The sequence below is a fragment of the Lineus longissimus genome, chromosome 18 (assembly GCF_910592395.1).
Source record: "Lineus longissimus chromosome 18, tnLinLong1.2, whole genome shotgun sequence".
Classification (NCBI taxonomy): domain Eukaryota; kingdom Metazoa; phylum Nemertea; class Pilidiophora; order Heteronemertea; family Lineidae; genus Lineus; species Lineus longissimus.
This window is the reverse complement of record NC_088325.1, coordinates 9,882,540-9,904,880: the sequence shown is the minus strand read 5'-3', so window position 1 is coordinate 9,904,880 and position 22,341 is coordinate 9,882,540. Positions and strand designations below refer to the sequence as shown.

The 22,341-nt window shown below is 43.0% G+C and overlaps 1 protein-coding gene across 1 annotated transcript; it reads right to left on the bottom strand.

Moving 5' to 3' along the window:
• Positions 1 to 2,490: 2,490 nt before the first annotated feature.
• LOC135502256 (serine/arginine repetitive matrix protein 1-like) lies at positions 2,491 to 22,341 on the bottom strand. Its single transcript, XM_064794924.1, has 7 exons — positions 22,238 to 22,341; positions 21,034 to 21,127; positions 17,674 to 20,060; positions 11,610 to 11,738; positions 10,735 to 10,899; positions 9,446 to 9,595; positions 2,491 to 7,694 (listed from the first exon to the last, which is right to left on the bottom strand). The coding sequence occupies exons 2-7, from the start codon at positions 21,071 to 21,073 to the stop codon at positions 7,311 to 7,313; spliced, it is 3,255 nt and encodes a 1,084-aa protein (XP_064650994.1). The 5' UTR covers positions 21,074 to 21,127; positions 22,238 to 22,341; the 3' UTR covers positions 2,491 to 7,310.

The following is a 22,341-nucleotide window of genomic DNA, read 5'->3' as shown; positions in this document are numbered from 1 at the left end:
TCACTGTGCTCTTGAAGACAGATACTACCCTTGCTTGGGTAGGGATCCCATCCCTACCCAAGTAAGGCTTGGAGACTGCAGCAGAACACTTCTGTCTGTGGTGGATATTTAACCTCACTGTGCTCTTGAAGACAGGCACTACCCTTACTTGGGTAGGGATCCCATCCCTACCCAAGTAAGGGTTGGAGACTGCAACAGAACACTTCTGTTTGTGGTTGATCTTTAACCTCACTGTGCTCTTGAAGACAGATACTACCCTTACTTGGGTAGGGATTCCATCCCTAACCAAGTAAGGCTTGGAGATTGCAGCAGAATACTGTTTGTGGTGGATCTTTAACCTCACTGCGCTCTTGAAGACCGGTGTAATGTTTTTGAGTGTTTCTGTTTTTGAGTGTTTCCCCTCATTGTTTGGGAACGCTCAAAAATAGATTGACGAGCTTTTCTGTGTATCCCCCCTATTGAAAAGTCATGGTCTCTCTAGCTGCCTATTGTTTGGAAACACTGACACATGGGAAACAACCACAGATGTTACACCGACATTCGTGCCCTTTTGGGAACCCTTGAAGCATGGAGGAGGTAGGCCAAAGGAACAAAAGCCCTCTAGGGACAGAATTAACAAGCAGATAGCAGTGGAGATTAATATACTGAGGACAGGATCCAGGCAGTAGGCTCTCGGGGGGGGGGGGGGGGGGGGTGGCTGGAGTTTGACAAACATCCCCAGGTTGAAGGATTGCTAAAGTATGTTCCCCAGGCTGAAGGGTTGCTAGCAGTAACTCCAGGTTGAAGGGATGCTAACAGATGCCCAGGCTGAAGGGTTGCTAGAGTATGTTCCCCAGAGGCTGAAAGGCTGCTAAAGTATGTTCCCCAGGCTGAAGGGTTGCTAGCAGATATCCAGGCTGAAGGGATACCAACAGATGTCCAGGCTGAAGGGATGCTAGAGTATGTTCACCCAAGTAAGGCTTGGAGACTGCAGAACACTTCTGTTTGTGGTGGATATTTAACCTCACTGTGCTCTTGAAGACAGGCACTACCCTTACTTGGGTAGGGATCCCTTTCCTACCAAAGTAAGGCTTCGAGACTGCAGCAGAACACTTCTGTTTGTGGTAGATCTTTAACCTCACTGTGCTCTTGAAGACAGACACTATCCTTACCCACTACCCTCCCATCCCTACCAAAGTAAGGTTTTGAGACTGCAACAGAACACTTATGTTTGTGGTGGATCTTTAACCTCACTGTGCTCTTGAAGACAGACACTATCCTTACCCACTACCCTCCCATCCCTACCAAAGTAAGGTTTTCAGACTGCAGCAGAACACTTCTGTTTGTGGTAGATCTTTAACTTCACTGTGCTCTTGAAGACAGGCACTACGCTTACGTGGGTAGGGACCCCATCCGTACCCAAGTAAGGCTTGGAGACTGCAGCAGAACACTTCTGTTTGTGGTGGATCTTTAACCTCACTGTGCTCTTGAAGACAGACACTACCCTTCTATGGGTAGGGATCCCATCCTTACCAAAGTAAGGCTTGGAGACTGCAACAGAACACTTCTGTTTGTGGTGGATATTTAACTTCACTGTGCTCTTGAAGACAGGCACTACCCTTACTTGGGTAGGGATCCCATGCTAGCAGATCCCCAGGCTGAAGGTCGAGGTGAGCGGATGCCAACAGATCTCCAAGTAAAGGGATGCTAACAGATCCCAGGCTGATCGAGGGGTTGCTAAAGTAAGTTCCCCAGGGCTGATAGTAGGCCACCTGTATATTTGTACACCAGCATCCTATCTCTCTGTACTGTGATCTGCTATTACTTACTGGGGGACCTACTTTAGCGGTGGCCAGAAGATGGTCGGAGGCAAATGGGACAAGAGGATCCAAGATGCTGGTCACGGCCGTATTCAACTTTATGGTCCTGGGGAGGGGCAGTAGGCTCTTGGAGGGGGGGAAGGCAAAAGACCCAAATTTGTCTGGAGGTGGCAGTTGCCCTCCTGCCACCCCCTAAACTTAATACAACTCTGTTAGTAGGTGGGACATCCAAGCAACAGGATTTCTAGGTGGTAACAGTAGCAGATCTATCCTAATGACAGTGGCTCCACAACAACAGCGCCATGCCCTCCAGCAGAAACAATCCCATCAACAGAACATAGCTTGTTTTCTTCCACACAGCCACGCCGCAATTTTTCAGAAGAGAAATCTGCCACAGTTCTTAATGACTGCGGCAATTGGCATACACTACACTGAATACACTGCCCATCCCTATCCAAGTAAGGCTTGGAGACTGCAGCAGCACACTTCTGTTTGTGGTCGATATTTAACCTCACTGTGCTCTTGAAGACAGACACTACCCTTCTATGGGTAGGGATCCCATCCCTACCCAAGTAAGGCTTGGAGACTGCAGCAGCACACTTCTGTTTGTGGTGGATATTTAACCTCACTGTGCTCTTGAAGACAGCTCCCAACAAACATGATTTAAGACATCATTCAAAAGGTAAGGATATTTATTTGGATATTCAGTTATATACAAGTCAGAGTAATCAGCAGCAGCAGCAAACATAATGTTAGTTTCTGATCCAGTCACTCGAGGCACTTCAAATATGGATATGAGCCCAAGACATCAACAAGGTACTTCTGCAACTTGACATTTCTATCTAGACGGTGCCACCCCAAATGGACACCAAAAATATTTCTGTTAGAAGCACTTGACTTATTCTTACTGCTCCCAAACTGACTCAAACCAGATGACATACCTGAAAGGGACCACATGAGGCTGGAGCAGAAACGTTTCATGACAAATTACCTAGAGATCACAACCACACTGTTTTAGAGTGCACACAGGTTCTTTAAACACATGGAGAGGAGACTGATGACATATGAGACCCACCACGACAAACTAGTGGCATGTCGCACAGAAGATGAGCCTAAAAGGACACCAGGACATAATGGATGAAATTGATGTACTCAGGTGTCACAAAAGGCGGACAATAATGAAATGAACAACCAGTCCGTCTCAACCTGTCAAGCTCGGAGCGACACGCGACTTGTTTCGTCATGGCGGGTCACATATGATATGAGATAGATACAAATGACAAGGCATGAGGAGAACTCACAATGAAACAGTACAGTAGGAAGCTTTTACATTTGAAAATAACTGTCGGGCTGTTTTTCTCTCCCATGTGTTTGATAAGGAGGACCGAATTTCGGCTTCTGTAAGATATTCGGCAGGCCGTCTTTTGACGTATTTCGGCGTGGTGATGGTGTGGCCTGCATGGCATTCAATAGCTTGCCTTTGGCAAGCCACTCTCCATACCACAGTGTACTTGTACAAGCCTGAAGGGTGTTCCTATAACATTGGGAGTGAAAAATAGCTCTCCTACAGGATATTTCAGCGGTGTGATTGGGTGAAGTGTGATATATTCATCTATGCTGGGACTTAATCCAAAGTAGTTTGAAACCTTTGATCGCAGCATAAGTAGTGAAAATAGTCCAGAAATTTTTGGATCTATCTAGATCCCCTGGCAGCTGGATATAATGTCACGGAGCAAAAGTGACGTTAGAGAACATGTGCTCTGCTGAGCTTAGTATGAATCTAGAGGCAGTTGGTGTATCTCTCCTAGCCACCCGCCCCCCATTTTTGCTCAGGGTCAGTCTAGGGCATGGGTGCATATCGTTTCACTAACCCCTGCCTCAACCCACCTATGGACTCGATCAAGAAACTTGGCATTTTTGCTACAGTCATGGAGAATTGTTGCTGGTTTTTTTCTGCCAAATTTCGGTGCCCATGTGGAAACAAACCACACAAGCCATGTTCTTTTGACAGGGTCTTCAGCCTGCTGGAGGGCTATCGTTCCTTGAACAGAGATGTGGGAGATACCAGCTGCCGCAGATTTACACGAAGCTGGTCACAGCGCACACTTCCGTCAGTGATATATTTTAGCTGACAAAGAATCTGGACAGATTTCAATATTTCTAGACTAATTTCACTATTTACGCTTTGATCAAAAGGTTTTTAACCACTTTGAATTAGCTGCACATAACAGACAGCCATGTGGCATGGCACATATTAGATTAACAATAATAAATTACATCGAAAACATAATATTACAACGAAATAAATTTCGCCCAAAAAAATATGAATGGTACAGAAATAATTAGAACGAGGACACACAGACAAAAAAATAATCAAATTCTTCCGACAGCATGATTTGTCAATAAAAACTCATCAATTTGAAATGTACACTGTACAATTTCTTAAAAATATCCAGCAGTGTTTATATATACAATTGAGGACCCCATCGGGGTCAACGTAGAATTTCTTACAAAATCTCTTGACGCGCTGATGAAAATATTATGACCATTATTCAATACAAATCTTACTACCTTCTAGTAATTACACACAACCCTAACATCTATCCACTCAAAGTTCATTTCATATTTGGGTCAGTCTTTTAAGAGTATGGGGATGACAGGATGAAAGCGACTTAATGATGTGATTTGGGCTGGCCTAAAGTCGACTAATTTTCCACTAACAAAACTCCCCGACCAGGATGCCGGTAAGATTACAAGTACAGAGGCCATGCAGATGACGTCATCACAGAAAAGACGCCATTCGGGACGTCAAATGACCCAGGTGACGTCGCCCTCGTTTGTCGTCAGTGGGCAACAACATTATCCACACGTGACACACTTTCACGACATCAGCAGTGTGAAGGGAAAGGATTTGACGTTAAAAAATGATCTTCCTGATGATGTCACTGCATGACGTCTATAGAAATCTCAAATGGACTTGCTTTGAACAAATAGCTTCCTACATGGTACCAGTTCCATAAATAAACACTAAGAAATGCCCTATTAATCCTAGTCATATTTACACACAGTATTAACACAGAAATTTTCATTTCTTAGAGCACAATTCTATTAGTATAAGATTACTTACTTATTAGCAAATCAAATTCTCTACATGTTTTCATCAATATTTCATCATATTTGGCTTTCAATATTGACTTCAGCAATGCGTCAGGAAAAATAACAAGAGCAACACAGCGCGCAGCATATGCCCCACACACCCTACAATATCTTGTTCATACAAAATGAATCGATTTGTATGATTTTTACAAAAGATGGACGCAATGTTGTAATGACATTAGACCATGACAAAACTGGACGGAACTTAACAAACAGCAGAATACATAATCAAATAAATTATCACATACAGACAGCTTGGATAGACAACAGACACATATTGTAAACATTTATTCTCAAACTCTGTACAAAAATAGACCTTATAAAATACTTCCATAAAAAAAGTCTAGGGTGACAGGCACAGAAATGTACTATACAACAGACTGCTTGCAACGTCAATCGCAACAAGGCTTGTTTAAGTCCACAATACAGTGGAACCTCCCTAAGCAGACAACCTCTCTATTAAGGACAACCTCTCTATTAAGGACACTAGCTTAGGACCCAAATTGGTTGTTTCCATTCAATTTGACCTCTTTAATCAGGACACCATGACAAAATGACAATCTTTATAAAACCCTGCGTTGCGATTTACGTTGCAAACAATCCTCTTTCGGAGAGAGATGAAGTTAAGAGAGCCGTCCTGAGAGCAACTACCAGGGCACAGATGCGTATAAAAGACTAGTCTACTGCGACCTGGTAGCTGCTCTTATCGGTACACGGGTAGTTTGTATGAATGAGCTCATACCTTCAACACAAACAAACGTATCATCTGGTTCTGGAAGAATACCTCGAGGTGGCACTCATTGAGTTTTTTAAGGCTAGGTACCAGGTTTGATTATTGAGGGGCAAAATTATTCCGTAAGGCCAGGTACTCAGTCTAATTTTTTTAGATGCAAGATTATTCCGTAAGGCAGGGTACTATTCAGTCGAGGTCAGATGTAAGATTTGTATTACTGTGGTTCCCAGTTGGAGCCTACTCTTGGCCCTCTTTATCAGAGGCAAGATTTTTCCATAAGGCAGGGTACTACTCAGTTGAGGTCAGACGTAAGATTTGTATTACTGTGGTTCCCAGTTGGAGCCTACTCTTGGCCCTGTTTATATCTTTTTCAGGCCAGATTAGAACAGACATGAATTTGCTCAGTGGAGACCCCACCAAATAAATCACAGTCTTGTCACCAATTCTCTGTTAGCACGGTGGGGATTTCATACTCAATTACCGTTGATTAGATACCCTTTGAACTGAATAGTCTCATAGACTGTAGTGTTCAATATCGGGGACCGTCTTAAAATTAGCTAATACTTATCACAACCTTCAACTTGGTGTTCAAGGTGAAGTTCACCACATCCATACCACTGTCGGTAATAGATAAATTGGAAAATTAAAAAAGCGCCTGCTACCTCTGAGGTCATGGGTTCAACCCCCAGTCGGCGCACGTCTTAATGAGAAGAACAGGGTGACTCTCTCGGATCCTCCTTCTTACATCACAATCACCCAATATTGTTTAAAGCGCTAACAATGTCTTAGTCGACGTTCAGCCATCAACATAATATTTTGAGTGAAAGATGTCATTTGAGCTCCTCATTCATAGAAACGGCTCATATGTTTAACTTCATCATGACTAAAATGAAATAGACATGGTGAATTACTGTGCGGTTGTGCGTAGGAAAACAACACTCCATAACTTGTGCCGTAGAAAGTGTCTTCAAAATGAACGACAACGTTACCATGGTGATTGATAGTCTGACAGGACATACCAGTTCTTACAAAGTGCGATCGACTGACAATTCTAGGTGACAGTGGACTAGGCACTGGTGGTTGTGTGTACAAAAACAGTAGTCTGAAATTTGTGCAGGTGAAATGTCTCAAATTGTATGATAGCATTCCATGCTGGATGAAATTCGTACAGGACCTACCGGTACTAACGAAGTTGGGAATGACTGACAGTGACTTATGACAGTAGGCACAAGGACACTACAGGTACTAAGACAGACAACTCAATACATATCTACACAGTACTTGACCGTCTTCTCCTCTTTCTAAACATGTGTCCTAACACACAGTGCATGATTAGGACAGGAGAGAACTTCTTTGCCGAATGTACCAGCTTCCAGATGACTCATTTGTGACAATGCAGAATTTGAAATGGATTCATGTTGCCTTATCAGCTTCTCTCACTATTTTTGCGTGCAACAGTAAATCCAGAAATGTTTGCATGCCTTGTAAAAAATGAGGAGGTCAGAATTTGAAGATTAGGGAGTAGGGAGTTCGCCAAAAAGACTTTCCAGGAGATACTCTTCAATAATCAGGCAAAACTACGCTTGGCCACGCTGACGCCCACGAGCTTCAAATCATTCAAACTACACCTTACTCTCTAAACTCGGCCCCCCGCCCAAATTCTGACGTATGGCAGTAACGTTCTCTTTATCACGCTGATGCTGTTGTAACAATTTCGTCAAGTCGATCAACTCGGGTTGATTCGCTTTGATATTTCCCGCGTTTCGTCGATTTACCGCCGGCGTCATACCGGGTAAAGGCGGGGTACCCTGGGGCATTTGTGTAAAGGGTCTCGTGGTCTGCGGAGGGGTGTATAAGGTATTGTTCACTCCCCCTTGCGTCGGTGCAAATCTCGTCGGGGGTTTCGGCGGTAACTGTCCCTTCTTTGACGGTTTTGGTGTCGTCTGCTGCGGTGATGGGCTTGGCTTGGCTGTTCCTCGTTGGACGCGATTTGAATACTCCAGTGCCTGCAAAATGGAACAAGATGCATGAGTAGATTGAAAAACATTTCAGAATTGGAACTAATCATTATCATTCTGGCCTTTGAATCTAACCTTGACCCCAAGCACAGTTTCAACCAAAACGTTTTCAGAAAACTTTTAGGCCCAGATTAATAAAGCATAATCCCACAGCCTAAGCAAGTATCATCATGTCCCACTGTGGAATGAAACTCCCTGCGTCCTTCCACATCTCGGAATCAGTTGGGTTTTGTAAGGTTTTGCAAAGAAATCACTTATTTGATTGCTTTTTCCTGAGTGCCTGAGAGTCAAGGACATTTTTTCATCAAGTTTTGGCCCTTCACAAATATTTTTATGATTGATTGACTAATGTCTGGTTGATTGACAGACTGACTGACTGACTGATTGATATATTGATTAATTGACCATCTGACTGACTGACTGACTGATTGATTGATGTTATGATTGATGATTGATTGAACAAATAAGACTGACAATAGCCAATGAATTTGGAAACTGTCACGAAAAACTTTAAAATAATTATGAGCTTTCAGACGTCATCATTATCGATTAAGTTACCCCTGTGAGCTCGTGGGTCATACACAGGTGAATTATAAATTGCTGAAAGTGTTAATAACAGTATGATCCAGGACACAGTCGATCACAAATTAAGGCTTGACCATAGGTACAACCGTTTTGGTTAGAACTTGAAATCCTAAAGTAATTAGTAATCTTTCAAAACGAAGTGATTGCCAATTTCAAGAAAGGAAGTCTGTTCTTCGTTTTCTAGAGAGCAGCCTCCCACCTTGAAAATTGCATTCCCTTCATTTTGAAGGAGTTCTGAATGCTTTAGGATTTCAAGTTCTAGCCAAAATAGTGGTGCCCATGGTCAACCCTTAAAGTTATTCCCTGCTCATAAGATATTATTCAATACCGCACACATACGAAATACAAACTACTGTGATTTAGGTAAGCTAAGCTCCTCAAAATTAGGCATAAACATACAACATACAATATAAATGGATCAGTGTATCTGCCCAAAGCATTTGGCAAGTGTGATAAACCACACAGGTTCATAACCCAAAACAACATTCTAACATTTTAAACTGCGATAAACAGTCATGAACAATAAGTTCGAACTTCGCTATTTCCTTTTGAATGTTCTTTTTAATCACCTCCATGCTCTTAAATCAAAAAAGACGAGTCTTCAAATCTTTTCTTCAGTGTAAGCAGAGCAATATCAAAGGTAAAGATGCATCATATGTTCTGAGTGATGCTGCACAGAGGAGATGCAAGGAATCTATCGCTTCTGTCTTCTCCAGGGTAGCAGAGTCTTTGGAAAGCTACCCTGGCAAAGGCCCAAGGCAAAAGAAATAACCATTTTACGCTGCATTAAAAGGATGCAGCAAAGGCAGTAAACTGACTTGCACAAGATCACAAGCATGTGTGGATGTCGGGTGTAAAACTTTTTCAAACGGTTGGCACCTCAAGAGGCCCCTTGCAAGAAGCTCATGTACCACCTTGGGTCGGGAAAACGAAACCATTCTTAAAATAGGTTTTCATAGTTTAAGACGGCACAAAATCGGGAAGCTGTCTATCATCTTTGACAGTGAAAATCTATTGTAAATGGTTTGTTTTCCCGACCATAGGTGGTACGTCGGTATCTGGCAAGGGGCCTATTGTCTGCCAGTACCGGTTTACAGGGTTATTGAGAACAACAAGGTACAGCTCAGAGCTTCCAAACGGCAAAGTCAACTCACCACACTTCTCTTGGAGAGATTCGGAGTGAACGGGTTGGGCTCCTCCTTGGGCGGGGGCGGTGGTACCCGTCGTCTGGCCACCTGGTACTCCTGCACATTCTTCATATGGATCTGCCGCGCATACTCCTGTTGACGCATCTTTTTCTCTTGCTGCACGAAGAAGTTAAAACATTTCAAATTTCTAAAACATTTTCGTGTAAGAATTTTTTTCAGAGTAGCTTCCTGGACAAGATCTGTCAGCGTATCAACTTGGTGTTAGATTCTTATCTGGTTGCTATCGACGACCCAACAACCTCCTAAAGGCGGTGTTTCTGTGGAGCCATCACAGAAACTGATCAACCACTTCGTTTCATTTCTATATAAAAATCTTTTTGATACACCCAGTACATTTTCATAAACTTGTGCTAGAGATAATCGTCTTTGGGTACGGTGGATTGATTTATACACTCCACTGATGGATCTATACGCCAGACACTCAATATCACGGCATATTGATCATGGTCACACGGTTTCAATTGATCATGTGATATATAATGGATTTAATACCACAAAACATGTGATTTATGAAGTAATTGAGCGAAAATATGTCTAGGTGGTGTGCAGCAGTAGCTGGAAGTAATTAAGAAGTCTTTGAAGTTGAAATTGTAATGGCAAGGCCAGATAAAAGTAAAAACTTGTTTAACGCCCCATATTTAGACTTTTGCCCAAACTACTTTAAAATTTCATATTTTACCACCAATTCATTACATAATACAGTAGAACCTCTCTATCAAGGCACCCTCAGAATTGACAAATGTTGTTCTTAATAGAGAGGTGTCCTGATCAGAGATGTCAAATTGAATGGGAAGTACCAATTTGGGACCAAATTTATTGTCCTTAATAGAGAGGTTGTTCTTAATATAGGTGTCTGCTAAGGGAGGTTCCACTGTACATCAGACTACATGTGCACACATTTGCTGGTTTTATGTCATTTTCGACAGGTATATTGATCTGATCAGCTGATCTGATCAGTTAAACATGTTAAAGAGGGTCTCATGACAAATTCCTACCCTGGGGAACGCCCCATGTGCCACCTAGGGCACGAAGGGTCCTAAGCTAAGCTAAGCTAAGCTAAGCATGACAAATTCCTTGGTTATATTCCCAAAACCAGTCTGATTGCCACGCCACTGCCACCTTTTGGTGATTGTACCACTTCTCCGTCAAAGCAGTTTCGACGGGCTTTCAAATCAGCAGATTAAGCGACAAGAAACTGCAAGGAAAGTTTATCCAAAACACAGATTAATACCAACCTTTTCTTTGCGTGTTTCGTTGTCCAGATCCGGCCCGAGTCCACCGAGTTTTACCTCCTTCTGCATCTTCTTGTAGTCATTGAGGGAGTACGGTTTATACTGAGCACCGACATGTGCCGCCTGCTTCGAGTGGCGGTACTGGGCCACGTAACTATCTTCATTTTGCTGCCAAGGAAGAATTTCTATTAGTTGATTATGGGCATTCAGTCACGTGGCAAGAAGTCTTGTCTTCTTACAGTCTAAATAAGATGGGCCTACGTGAATCCCCATCTGGGAATGTGGTTTCTTTGAACAGACGCCAGAACACATCCTGGAAGAGTGTCATCCAATTATCAATTTGGGTAGGCCTGGCCTCACAAAGAAAAGCTATGGGGGACAGAGGCAGATTTGTGTCACACTGCCACGCTGTTTAGGACCAGCCGTGTGAAAGTTTGACCAGTTGAACGGCAACAAGGAGATGGTTACAGTCACTCAGGAAATACGGCTTGCATTGAGCACCAACATGGGCCGCCTGCTTTGAGTGGCGGAACAGAGTCACGAAACAGTCTAACTTTCTGTCTCGTTACTGTAAAATTCTTTTAAATGTCTAATTCCCATCACTGACCCATGTGGCGCACTTTGTCGTCAACGCAATAATGGCAGTATGAAGTGTAGTGACATCAACCAAGATGTCATCCAAGACGTCATCCAAGACGTCATCCACATGTGGTCAACATTGACAGTGAAAAACCAGGTGACGCCATGATATAAGACTGAGATCCTGATCGGCTCATCTGATGTCGATGTGGTCACGAATGAACCTCGCGGCCTGCAGTACCAAGCTGTACACAATAACCCGACACCCTACGCAATCGGGCAGGAAAGAAATCACTTACATCTTGAGGGATAGGTGGCAGTGCCCTGTAGGGGTTGACCTGAGCGTTGTAGTGACCTGACGTGTTGAGATAATGGTCGACGTGATCACGAGGCGTCATCTGGTCAAGGGAGTACGGGTCGGCATACGGCTGAAATGAGACGGAGAGTTTTGATCATATTATGTCGAATATGCAGGAAGTGAAGGTACCAAGACAAGGCACAGGAAAGAAAACGGGCAGATATTCTAATACACCTCGATTTCAATGTTGCGTACATATTGATATGGTATGTAGATTCCTTTATCAATAGCGATTGAAAAATGAGGAATAAAATGTAATTTTCCAAATTTTCACAAACACTGGGCCTTGTTCTCAACTAGTGGTCTTGATAATTTCACCATCAAGATATAGAGGAGTGGAAGGATGGTATATCAAAGTCAGTGTTGTGTTAGAGGTTGACCATAGGCACCAACATTTTGGCTAAACCTCCAAATCCTAAAGCAATTAGAAGTCCTTCAAAATTAATTGAATGAATGCCCATTTAAAACATCGGAGGCTGTTCTCTGGATACAACGAACAGACCTCCCAGTCCCACCCTTGAAACTGGCAGTCACGCCGTTTAAAAGAGTTCTAATTGCTCTAGGATTTCAAGTTATAGCCAAAATGACAGTACCTATGGTCAAACCTTAAAAACTGCCATTTTCTAGCTGAAATCTCAAAATATGTTAAACACAATTTTCACATCAAAAGATATCCACAAGGCTGTCATCCTATTCCTACCACTTGTTTGTAAGTCTTCATATGATAGAGTGAAATTTGTTGGTAATCCGGTGGCCGTTTTTTCCCCATGTGCATATCCATTTTTGTCAAGTTTTTTCAACACAAACTATAAACAATTCTGAGTCATCTAACAGTTAACAGAAACAAAACAAAGAAGAGTCACAGGAAACTAAACAATCGGAAATGCGTTAAAAAAGTAGCAGCAGACAATTTGGATGATCCTCAAGTATTGTGGTGGTCATTTGATTCCAGTATCTTTGGTGAAATCCAGAACCATAGCCTGTACACAAAACCAGTAGTCCTAAGTAACAGAATTCTTTGTAACACTACAGTATACACTAGAAATGATTAAGTGGTTTAATCTTTAACTCAAACACTAGGCCTATGAGCAAAGGTGCTCAAATAACAGTTGATTTGCCCGTAATCACAATCCCTTTTCATTGAGAGACTTACGGTGGTTTGTAAAGTTAAAAACAGGGGGAGCCAAGGTCAGTCCACTTATTATCGGCCTGGTGTAGAATTCAGATGCCATAGCACCTCTCTATAAACACCAGTCTTGAGACTGACAGACATTGTCCTTAAAGGAGAGGTGTCCTGATTACAAAGGGGGGGGGGCAGTGTTAGCCCAGTGGAAGAGAGTCGACCTCATGATCAAGAGGTCGTGGGTTCGACTCCCTGCAGAGTCACTGCTTGGTTCCCCTACTGGTCGAGTTCAAGTGAGCGCCTTCTGGTTGCTCCTTGAAACCCCTGATTGATTTCTGTGGAGACTGGGGTAATAATATGGTGTCCCAAAAACGATTTGAGCAGCGAAACCTGGAAAAAATGCTTTATAAGAACTCAATATTGTCATTATTAATTTTTTAAATCAAATTGAATGGTCAAGACTACTTTAGAATCAAGTCACTGTCCTGAAGAAAGAGGGTGTCCTGGAAACAGAGGGATCTGCTGAGGGAGGTTCTTCTTTATAACAATTAGCACAGTTATTACTTTTCCTTTTTGCCAACCCTCTCAAACAATCCAACTTACACCCCACCTTAAAATACTTGTAGTTCACAATTTTCTGACTAGGGGGAGGCTCAAGTCCCATCAGCCATAATAGGCTTTTCATTTTACTAGCAACAATACGAGTCAACTATAATCTCTTTACAACCAAGAATTATATGAGGGTAAGAATAACAGCGACCATAAGAAACCAGTCAAAATTTGAACCATATCTGTTATGACATTGCCAAGGCCAAATCACCAAACATTTTTATAAAATATGCGATACCATAAACTAGCTATTTAATTGGAATGGGACATGCCATTTATGTACATGGACACGGCTGAACTGCAGTGCCGAAATGGGTTACATTTTCAGGACCAAATAAACTTCTGGCTAAGACAAAGTAGAGTGTTGGAACACATCATGACATCACAGCAACAGGTCATAGCCGTCATTGCATCACGATGACAAAGGATCATTACGACTACATGAGAACTTTTTGGCACTAGGAATGTTAAGCGACATACCACTAGATATTCCCCGAGTCAAATTAATATGGCATTTCAGCACTGTGCGGCACCACAGTTTTACCTTGCGCGAGAATTGAAAGTCTTGCACAGGGGGTGCCTGAGTCAGCAGTCGGAAGTCTACTGAAGCCAAGGGGAAAATGGAATGGCAAAGAATGCAAATGTGCAACGTGCATGTAATAATCTAGTCCGAAGACCTTTTTCTCTTTTTCTCTTCTAAATCTTCTTATCCGTAAACTTGTAATGTATAAATGTTAAATTCCTGTTAAACTTTTTCTCTACCTTTGTTGTGTTTTACTCGTGTCTTTGTTTGATATCGGTCCAAGAGCTTTGGAGCTCATGTTTGTAATTTTATCTCATACCGATGAAAATAAAGTTTACCTTATCTTATCTTAAGGGGCAGGCTACGTGGTTTAGTGTTTGACTATCTATTGACTGAAATTCCCCTCCAGGATTCTTTAAGACAGCCGGGCTCGCCAACTACCATAAGCAGCTTGTTGAGGCAACAGACTGAACCATGGCACACCAGAAGAACGCCAGGTAGCCCAAGGGGTCGCCAGGCTGCTGACCACGGCTTGAAAGCTCTGCAGAGGGTGGTAGCCGGCAAGCTTTCAATCAATCACTCAGTAGAGATAGAAAGAAAACAAGGTCAAAGATTTAATCTGTCTGATCCCGTGTCTTTTAATTGGTCCCCAAGGAACGAAATCATGGGTAAATGATCCCCAAAAAAGTGATTGGCATTAGCCAAAAGTCAACCAGACAAATATCACTAATCAAGAAGCGTTTTTTCAAGAAATTGTAAAATGTAGGGTGGCAGATGAATGAAAGCAGAAAGGAAAAGTTGAGAAAGAAAGTTTGAAAGAAATACTGGGACTGGAAGCCAAACTGGTCGGGAAAAAGACAGGCAGCTAAAGCAATTTTGCCTTTAAAAAGTTTACAGTCTGACATCAACTGACTATAAGTCCTCATCTGACTTTAACCCTGGTCTTACCTGAAACCTTTCAGTAGACCTCAGATGAGCGGCTCAATCAGCACTACAACCTGAGCATTTCTGACCAGTACTCATAACCTGATTGGAGTAGGGCAAGTCAGTCGAAGAGACCTAATTTTAGTGTACGCGTCTCACACTGAGAGTGGGGATTGAACCAGGGGCCTCTTGACTGCAAGTCGAATGTCCAAACCACTAGACCATGGTTTACTGCTTATACTACAAACCAACTACAATCAAAGGACTTTAAAATAGGTTCTTAGATAACTTTTCCTCACAGTCAACAAGGCCTTTCCAACTACATGCCAAATTTGACAACATCCATCAAACCAACAATAGGGTCATCTCAGCATTACAGAAATATCTTTTCGACATGCAATAATACTACTATCATGTCAAACATTGTTATTGATGACATTGCTTTTAGGGATATAGTCGATGGTCTTCAGAACGGTCGACTGCCAAAGGTTGTACTCCTAGTCCTGAGTGCAGACAAGCGCATGAAATATTTTGATGGATGCCATTTGACAATAGTTAACCAGATATGCTATTGATATCGTTATTGATATAAATGGCACATGGAAGACCATGACAAACAATGTCATATCCAACCACTTTCGCAAGGAAAGAAAAATTCAAGAATGCAGGACAAAGCCTACAATCAAAGAAAATCCTTTCTGTTCTAAATGTAGAAATGTGGACCCCAGATTTCGTTAGAATAAAACGCGTACGGTTTGGCAGTGCTCAGCTGCCCCGTGAGGTATGTTCTGGTCATGAAGCTTTACGGGGCAAAGCCTACAGTCAAAGAAAATTATTTAGATGGACAAACATGACAAATGCAGACCTCAGACGCCAATGCCAACCAAGATTTTATTTGCAGGCCGAATTCCGATGGTCATGTAACGGAGTATGAATTTTGGCGTAAGTCCAACTATTGATATCAGTTTTAGCTGCCAGCATGCACCGGCTGTACAACACTTCACGCAGTAGAACCAGAAAGGGACATCTCTTACCTCATACACTCTCGACTGACTGTTTGTCATTGGAATATAATCAATGTTGCCATTTGAGACTTCTTGTAAAGACTCGGATAGATACACCTGCAGGGCCTGCTCCGCATTTTGAAATGATTTAGCCAAAGCCATGTTTTAAAAACTTTACGCAATGTTTCTAAATTCAGATCCTCCTCCAGTGTAGTAGTACATCCTGGTCAAAACATTTTAGCCAAATGCAGACCGATTTTTTTGCTAATCATGTTTGAGGTAAGAAAGATTTCACGCAAATGGCAAGTTCAAGAAATCAGATACAACCTCGTGATAATGAAGCCCTCGTTACACAAAACACTGCCCGAGTCCCCAGCATTTCATTAGGACGAGGTTGGTCTATAGAACACCGTGACTAAAATTCTCACGGTTGTCAGAATGATCTTCTAGCCGGATGACGTTTTTTGTTTCAACGTCTCATGAGATTTTCACAACTTAGTTCAGTTGTTTCGATATCAACATCATGTTTTTATCCGCTTTTGCGGTGAGGGATTTCAACCAACGGCCCAACAGGTCTCTGTAAAACATACAACGCACGCATTGAGACACATTCACCTCACGCCTAACGGTTCTACTCTTATTTTCGTTAAACTTAGAGTGGAGCACGGAATACTTAGAGTAACAACATAATACGCCACTAATTCAAATAAAACAACAAATTTTGCCAAAACTGGATGATATTAGACATTGTTATAGGCGAGTAAAAGATCGGATTTGGCACAAAGCTCTTGCCACAGTTCACCCCAGCCTAAAAACTAGAATTGCTTTGCATTTCCACACAAAACTGTACGTAATTCAAGCCAAGAAAAGATGAAATGAATTCAAAGCCTTACTGAATCCAATCATAAATACAACATGTATGTGGAGACTAGTGTAGGTATGTCATGTAGGCAGGCCTGACAGCTCTAGGCCTAGTCGGCATGGAGAACATTATTAGTATGAAATCTTTTCAGGAAGGATAAGGGTGTATTAGGCCTACTAAAGAAAATTCTGTGTTTTTTTTCGATTTTAAAAATTCTGTACACTTGAAATTTTGAGTAGTTTTAGTACATTTCTGGCAGAGCTGAACTGGCAACAGTCATGATGCGCCTAGAGAAACAGCATAGTGGAGAACCCTGAAGAATGACCACATTAAGAATCATGACAGAGCGTAAATCCAACAAACTGATTCTTTTGGCCTAAGACCAGTATTGCTCGAGTTCTGTTGATAATAGTAACAGTGAGACCGTGTCACTTCAACCATGCCGAGACAACCACATCCAAACCATCATCGCCGCTCAGACAGTGTTGATATATCCTAAAATTATATATTTTTATCACCATGCAATGTGTGTCTATTGGCACTGTTGAGAAAAAAATGTTTTTAGGAAATTCCTCGAGAATACATTTTGATATGAAATATGCATTCATTCATACAAGCAGGTGATCAATTTTCCAAAAGAAATCTGGCAGCCTATGCACAGATGGTAAAAGAGGGAGATTTTCAAACTCCAAAATGCTCGTGCCAAGGCAACAGCAACCGCCATTTGACTCTTTTAGTCAAGCGAGCTGCTGCAGAATTTCCTCAGGCATGACATATTTGTATGGTCCCCTGTTAGCATATCGTCCCCTCCCCTTCTCAGTTGATGTATCGTCCTACTCAGGATTCGAAAATGTCGTCATTGAGACTTCAAATTCAATCCCTAACTCGGGAATTATCTCAAATTCCAATTTTGAAATATTGAAATCAAAATGGATATGATAAAATTAGAAGTGGACTTACATAGTCATATATTCGATCGACTTGGGTTGCTGAGCCAACATTTGAGGCGGAGTCGCTGCTGTGACCAACAGGTGGAAGAGGGGGCTTGTTGTTTGGAGAAGGGCTGACCAACTTCAGATTGATATCAAGGCTGACCCTCTGGCCGTCATCCGACCACACTGCTTGGACTGGCCGCGCCTCCACCGTCGTCCCAGCCTGGTACGGCGCCATCACATGAGGTTCACTCGCATCAAGGGGCTGCAGATGGGCCATGTGTTTCTTGCTAGAACTCGGCACACTGCTCTCGCTCGGATATTTCCGCATGGGGCCACGTTCGTTCGCCTTGGAAGATTTTTTCGGGCCTTTTCCGCTCGTCTTCTGCTGGAGTCTCTTGGCCCGCTGGGCCCAAATATCTTCAGCGGACGACGGCTTCACAGGCTTCTCCACTTCTATGCGCTCCTCATGATCACTCAACGCGCCAGCGCTATTAGAAATATTTTTCGGCCCACGCTCACGTTTCGGTGACGTATCGTCCTTACGTTTTTCTAAAATTTTACCGTAAGTCCGTTTCGGGCCTCTACCGTAAGTCTGTTTATTATCTTCAACAAAATCAGGCGCAGGTTTGGAAGGGCTTTTTTGTGGCGATTTTTTCACGGGTTGATCCGACTCCCCTCGGTCTGTATTCCCACCCGTTCTCTCCTGTAACGTTTGACTATACACTTCATCGTTTTGTAACTGCCGACGCGGCTTTCCCTTACGATTCTGATACAGTTCCTCTAAATCGCGTTCCAATTCATTTTGCATCCGTAAATTAACAGCAGACGGTTCAGACTCCGATTCGTCATTATAAATACCTAAATCGGTGTGAGCACTTCCCTGGGGGTAAGCCCCCCTGGGCTGCGGTGGGGGAGGCCCCTTATATTGTTCAGAATGTCCAGGATCTATCTCCTCTTGATAGGGTGTTGGAGGCCGCTGGCTAAACTGCCCCTGCCGCTGGGCCTGTTCATATGCCACCTGTTGGTTGTAATTGTCATTTTGGAAGTGTGCCCGCTTTTCGGGCAATGGGCGAGAGTCCTGTCGATTCTGGTCCTGTGACGGTGGTTGGCGCCTATCAATGTAATCATATTGTCGCTGCTGAGGGGCATGCCTTGGAGGCCCACCACGGGGGTCATCCTCATACTGAGGCTGCTGTCGCTGTGGAGCAGGCTCGCGATATTGGTGAGGGGCCTGCATCGGAGGCCCCCTTGGATCCTCTCCATACTGTTGCTGCCTAGGAGGCTCCCGATACGGATGATCCCGTTCATAATTTTCATAACGATAATCAGGAACAGGCTGGGGTTGTCGGCGATCATCTTCTTGAGTTTCGTATCGCTCGGGCGGAGGACCAGCTCGATCATATTCATCATTTCTTACCGGAATTCGAGCCTCATATTCGACCCTCCCAGCATAGGGGACAGGCGATGCCCTCTTTTGGTCTTGTGAGTACGCATCCTCTTTCCCGTTGTCAACCGCTTCCCAGCGATCCCGATCTTGGTCATAATGACCTTGACCCTGCGGCGCAGGTCGCCGATTGTCATCCTTGACGCCATAATCGTAGTGCTGCGCTTGAAATTTCGCCCTGTTGTACTTGTCCATTTCTGTGTTAGAATTATTCCGTTGCGTTTCCTCTTTCCCGTACGGAGGAGGCCGTACGATCGTTTCACGCGGTGGTGGATCCCGACTGCTGTCTATCGCCGTAAGCTCCTGGTAGCCATTCGCGTCTCGATTAAACGTGGAATTTAACTGCGGATTGAATTCCAAACTATCTACTACCTTCTCATTGTCAACGTCTAATGAGTCACGTTCAAAATTCTGTGCTTTGTAAGGGGGATTATCTTCCCGTGGAGGATTAGGCGAGCGTACAGATATCACATCTAAAGAATCGGCCACGAAATCTTGTGCACTCTCACGCAACGCCTCCAAGTCTAATCGCGGTATTTCCAACTGCGCATCCTTCAGTGAATTGTTTTCAATCCGTTGCTGCAGCTGGCGCTGATAGTCAGCTTCATCTTGTAATGTCCGTTCGTCCTGGTACGTATTCCCCGACAAGATACGAACGTGCAGCGGTGAGTTTTTTGGATCAACTACCGCAGGTGGCGCCACTGATTGCGGTAGCGGTAATGTATTATCTTTTAAGATGTAAGTACGCCCCTGAGCGCTTCCTTGAGGCGGGGCTTTTTGATCGTTGTTCGCCTTGTAATCGTCCACGCGACTGCTCACAAATCTGTACTCCTCGTCGTCATCAGTTTCTGGCCAATCCACATACACCTTCTCGGTCTCCTGTCCCGGCACTGCGCTCATAACGTTTCCCTCATTCGCGTTGTCCCGGAGAAGGGCGCTGGCTAGGTCTTGATTGATTGTGATTTTACCTAAAAATAGAAGAATCAAGGTAGAACTTGACTGGATCGGCCAGGAAGACAGTGACTTTATGATGGTCGCACAACGCTAATAAATCAGCATGACGGCAAGGCACATAAAGCAGTGTGGGAACATAATAACCAGGGTTTCCCCCAGAGGGGGGGCAAGGGGGGCAATTGCCCCCCCTAAATTGTCCAAAAACAGGCAAAATTTGTTGTTTTGACCAGGATTTTCTGCAAAATTATGGTTTTGCCCCCCCTTGAATTTATTTCTGGCAGAAACACTGATAACATATCCAAAAGGCGCTTTGACATAGACGCTGACAGGACTTGCTTTTCTCTTGCAAGCCTGAACTAAAATATCACGTTTAACTCACGTTTTCAAGACAAGTAAAGGACCATTAGCAGAAATAAGGGCAGTTTTCCCAGGCTGTCAGGTGCCCAGTCCTATTTAAGTTCAACACTACAGTATACAGGTTCCAAAACAAAATTCGACAGAAAATGAAGCAGATGAAAAGCCAACAGAATTATCAGGTTGGAGATTTTACCTAAGAGTAGAAGTTGAGAACCAAGGTGTCGAAACAAAAAAATAGAGCTTGAATATTAAAATTGGCAGGTATTATTTCTTTAGGAGACATTTTTTTCTCTTCAAACCCCATTAGGCCTTGAATAATGAAAAGGCCTTCGGTACAATCACCAATATAGGCATGGATCGACTATACATGAACATGTACTTTAAATTTTGAGACAATTTTTCATTGACAAAATAATGAATTTCATGTGACAGGAACTAGAATATTTTTTGTGAGCTTTTCGTTTTTGTGTTCGATGAAATTCATCAGCCTACATTATGTGACATATTGGTTTTAGCTGAAAAAATCCACCAAGTGAGTTGTGTAAACCTGCAAGAAGTGAAATATTGAAATATTGTTATTGTAGAAAAAAACTTTTTGCTTCATATTTTTAATTCCTTTGCACGCTTTACCTTGAGATTCACTTCCAAATGCCAGGTGTTGCTCAGACATTGTCAGGAGGCGGTACTGCCAACATCACCGACACACTCAGACATTGATCTGGAACTATATAAATAATTTTAATGGTTACTTTACTACTATATATAGTGGAACCTCCCTTAGCGGACACCTCTCTATTAAGGACAACCTCTCTATTGAGGACACTAGTTTTGGTCCTAAATTGGTATTTTCTATTCAATTTGACCTCTCTAATCAGGACACCTCTCTATTAAGGACAGCACTTGCCAGTCCCGAAGGTGTCCTTAATAGAGATGTTCTACTGTAGTAATAATTAGTCCTTTAGATGTTCCGTCTGCATTGTTTGCGACTCTGGAACGTGAACAACTGGTTGGATTTCTTTGAAGTTTTGTTTTTATTCGCGTGACCTTCGGAACCAAACAGGATTTTCAGCGCACAGGATGTCAGTGCAGAAGTTTAAGATCTCTTTAGCGAAGCCTAGTGGTCATCATTTTGGGGTAACCTGGGTCGGGGAGAGGCCATGTTTTGTTTCCGGGTAATCTCATTCATTCTTGGCACATTAAGATGGACATGAAGAAATAATTACCCCTGAAATCCATTGGCATTGCACCATATCAATGGCAATGCACACAAATGGGGCCTACAAACAAATAGAGGTTGTTCACGTGACATCACGACGTGACGTTTTGACGGCCACCTGCCAATGCATTTCCTTTACGTTGAGACCACGTGTGACGGCCAATATGGCAGTGCAAAACAATCGGCAACGTCATCATGTCATGTGACGTCAGTGAAGAACCTCTAGGCCTATAGCCTAGGCCTACCTTTAGGGCCTACCAAAAGGCAAACCTTTCTTTGACTTCGATGGAAGCATTTGTCAGGGATTCTTCAATAATCAAGGGGAGTACGAAGTGTCACTGACACACAGTGGACATACTTTCATACAACAGTACAAGCTTTCGGCAGATCGAGGGACACCACTCATGTACTCTCCCTGACCCTGTGACTTGTCATTGTGGCTGTGCTTTCTGTCGATCTAACACCCATGTACATTCGCTGTACAAAATGTACACGAAATGTCACTTTTCGCCACAGCAGACTTGTCATCGGTATTGCATGCGAGTTTCTGCAGTAACTTCAGCTGCAAAATTAACACATTCACATCGAACACGATAAACAACATCTACGCTACCATACCTAGTAATTTAAGTCAGATCGAAGCAATTTCTCGGCCATATTTTTCCATGTTTTAATTAATTGTTTTGCAGGCGAAAATTTCAACATGGACGGGCACCTGTCCC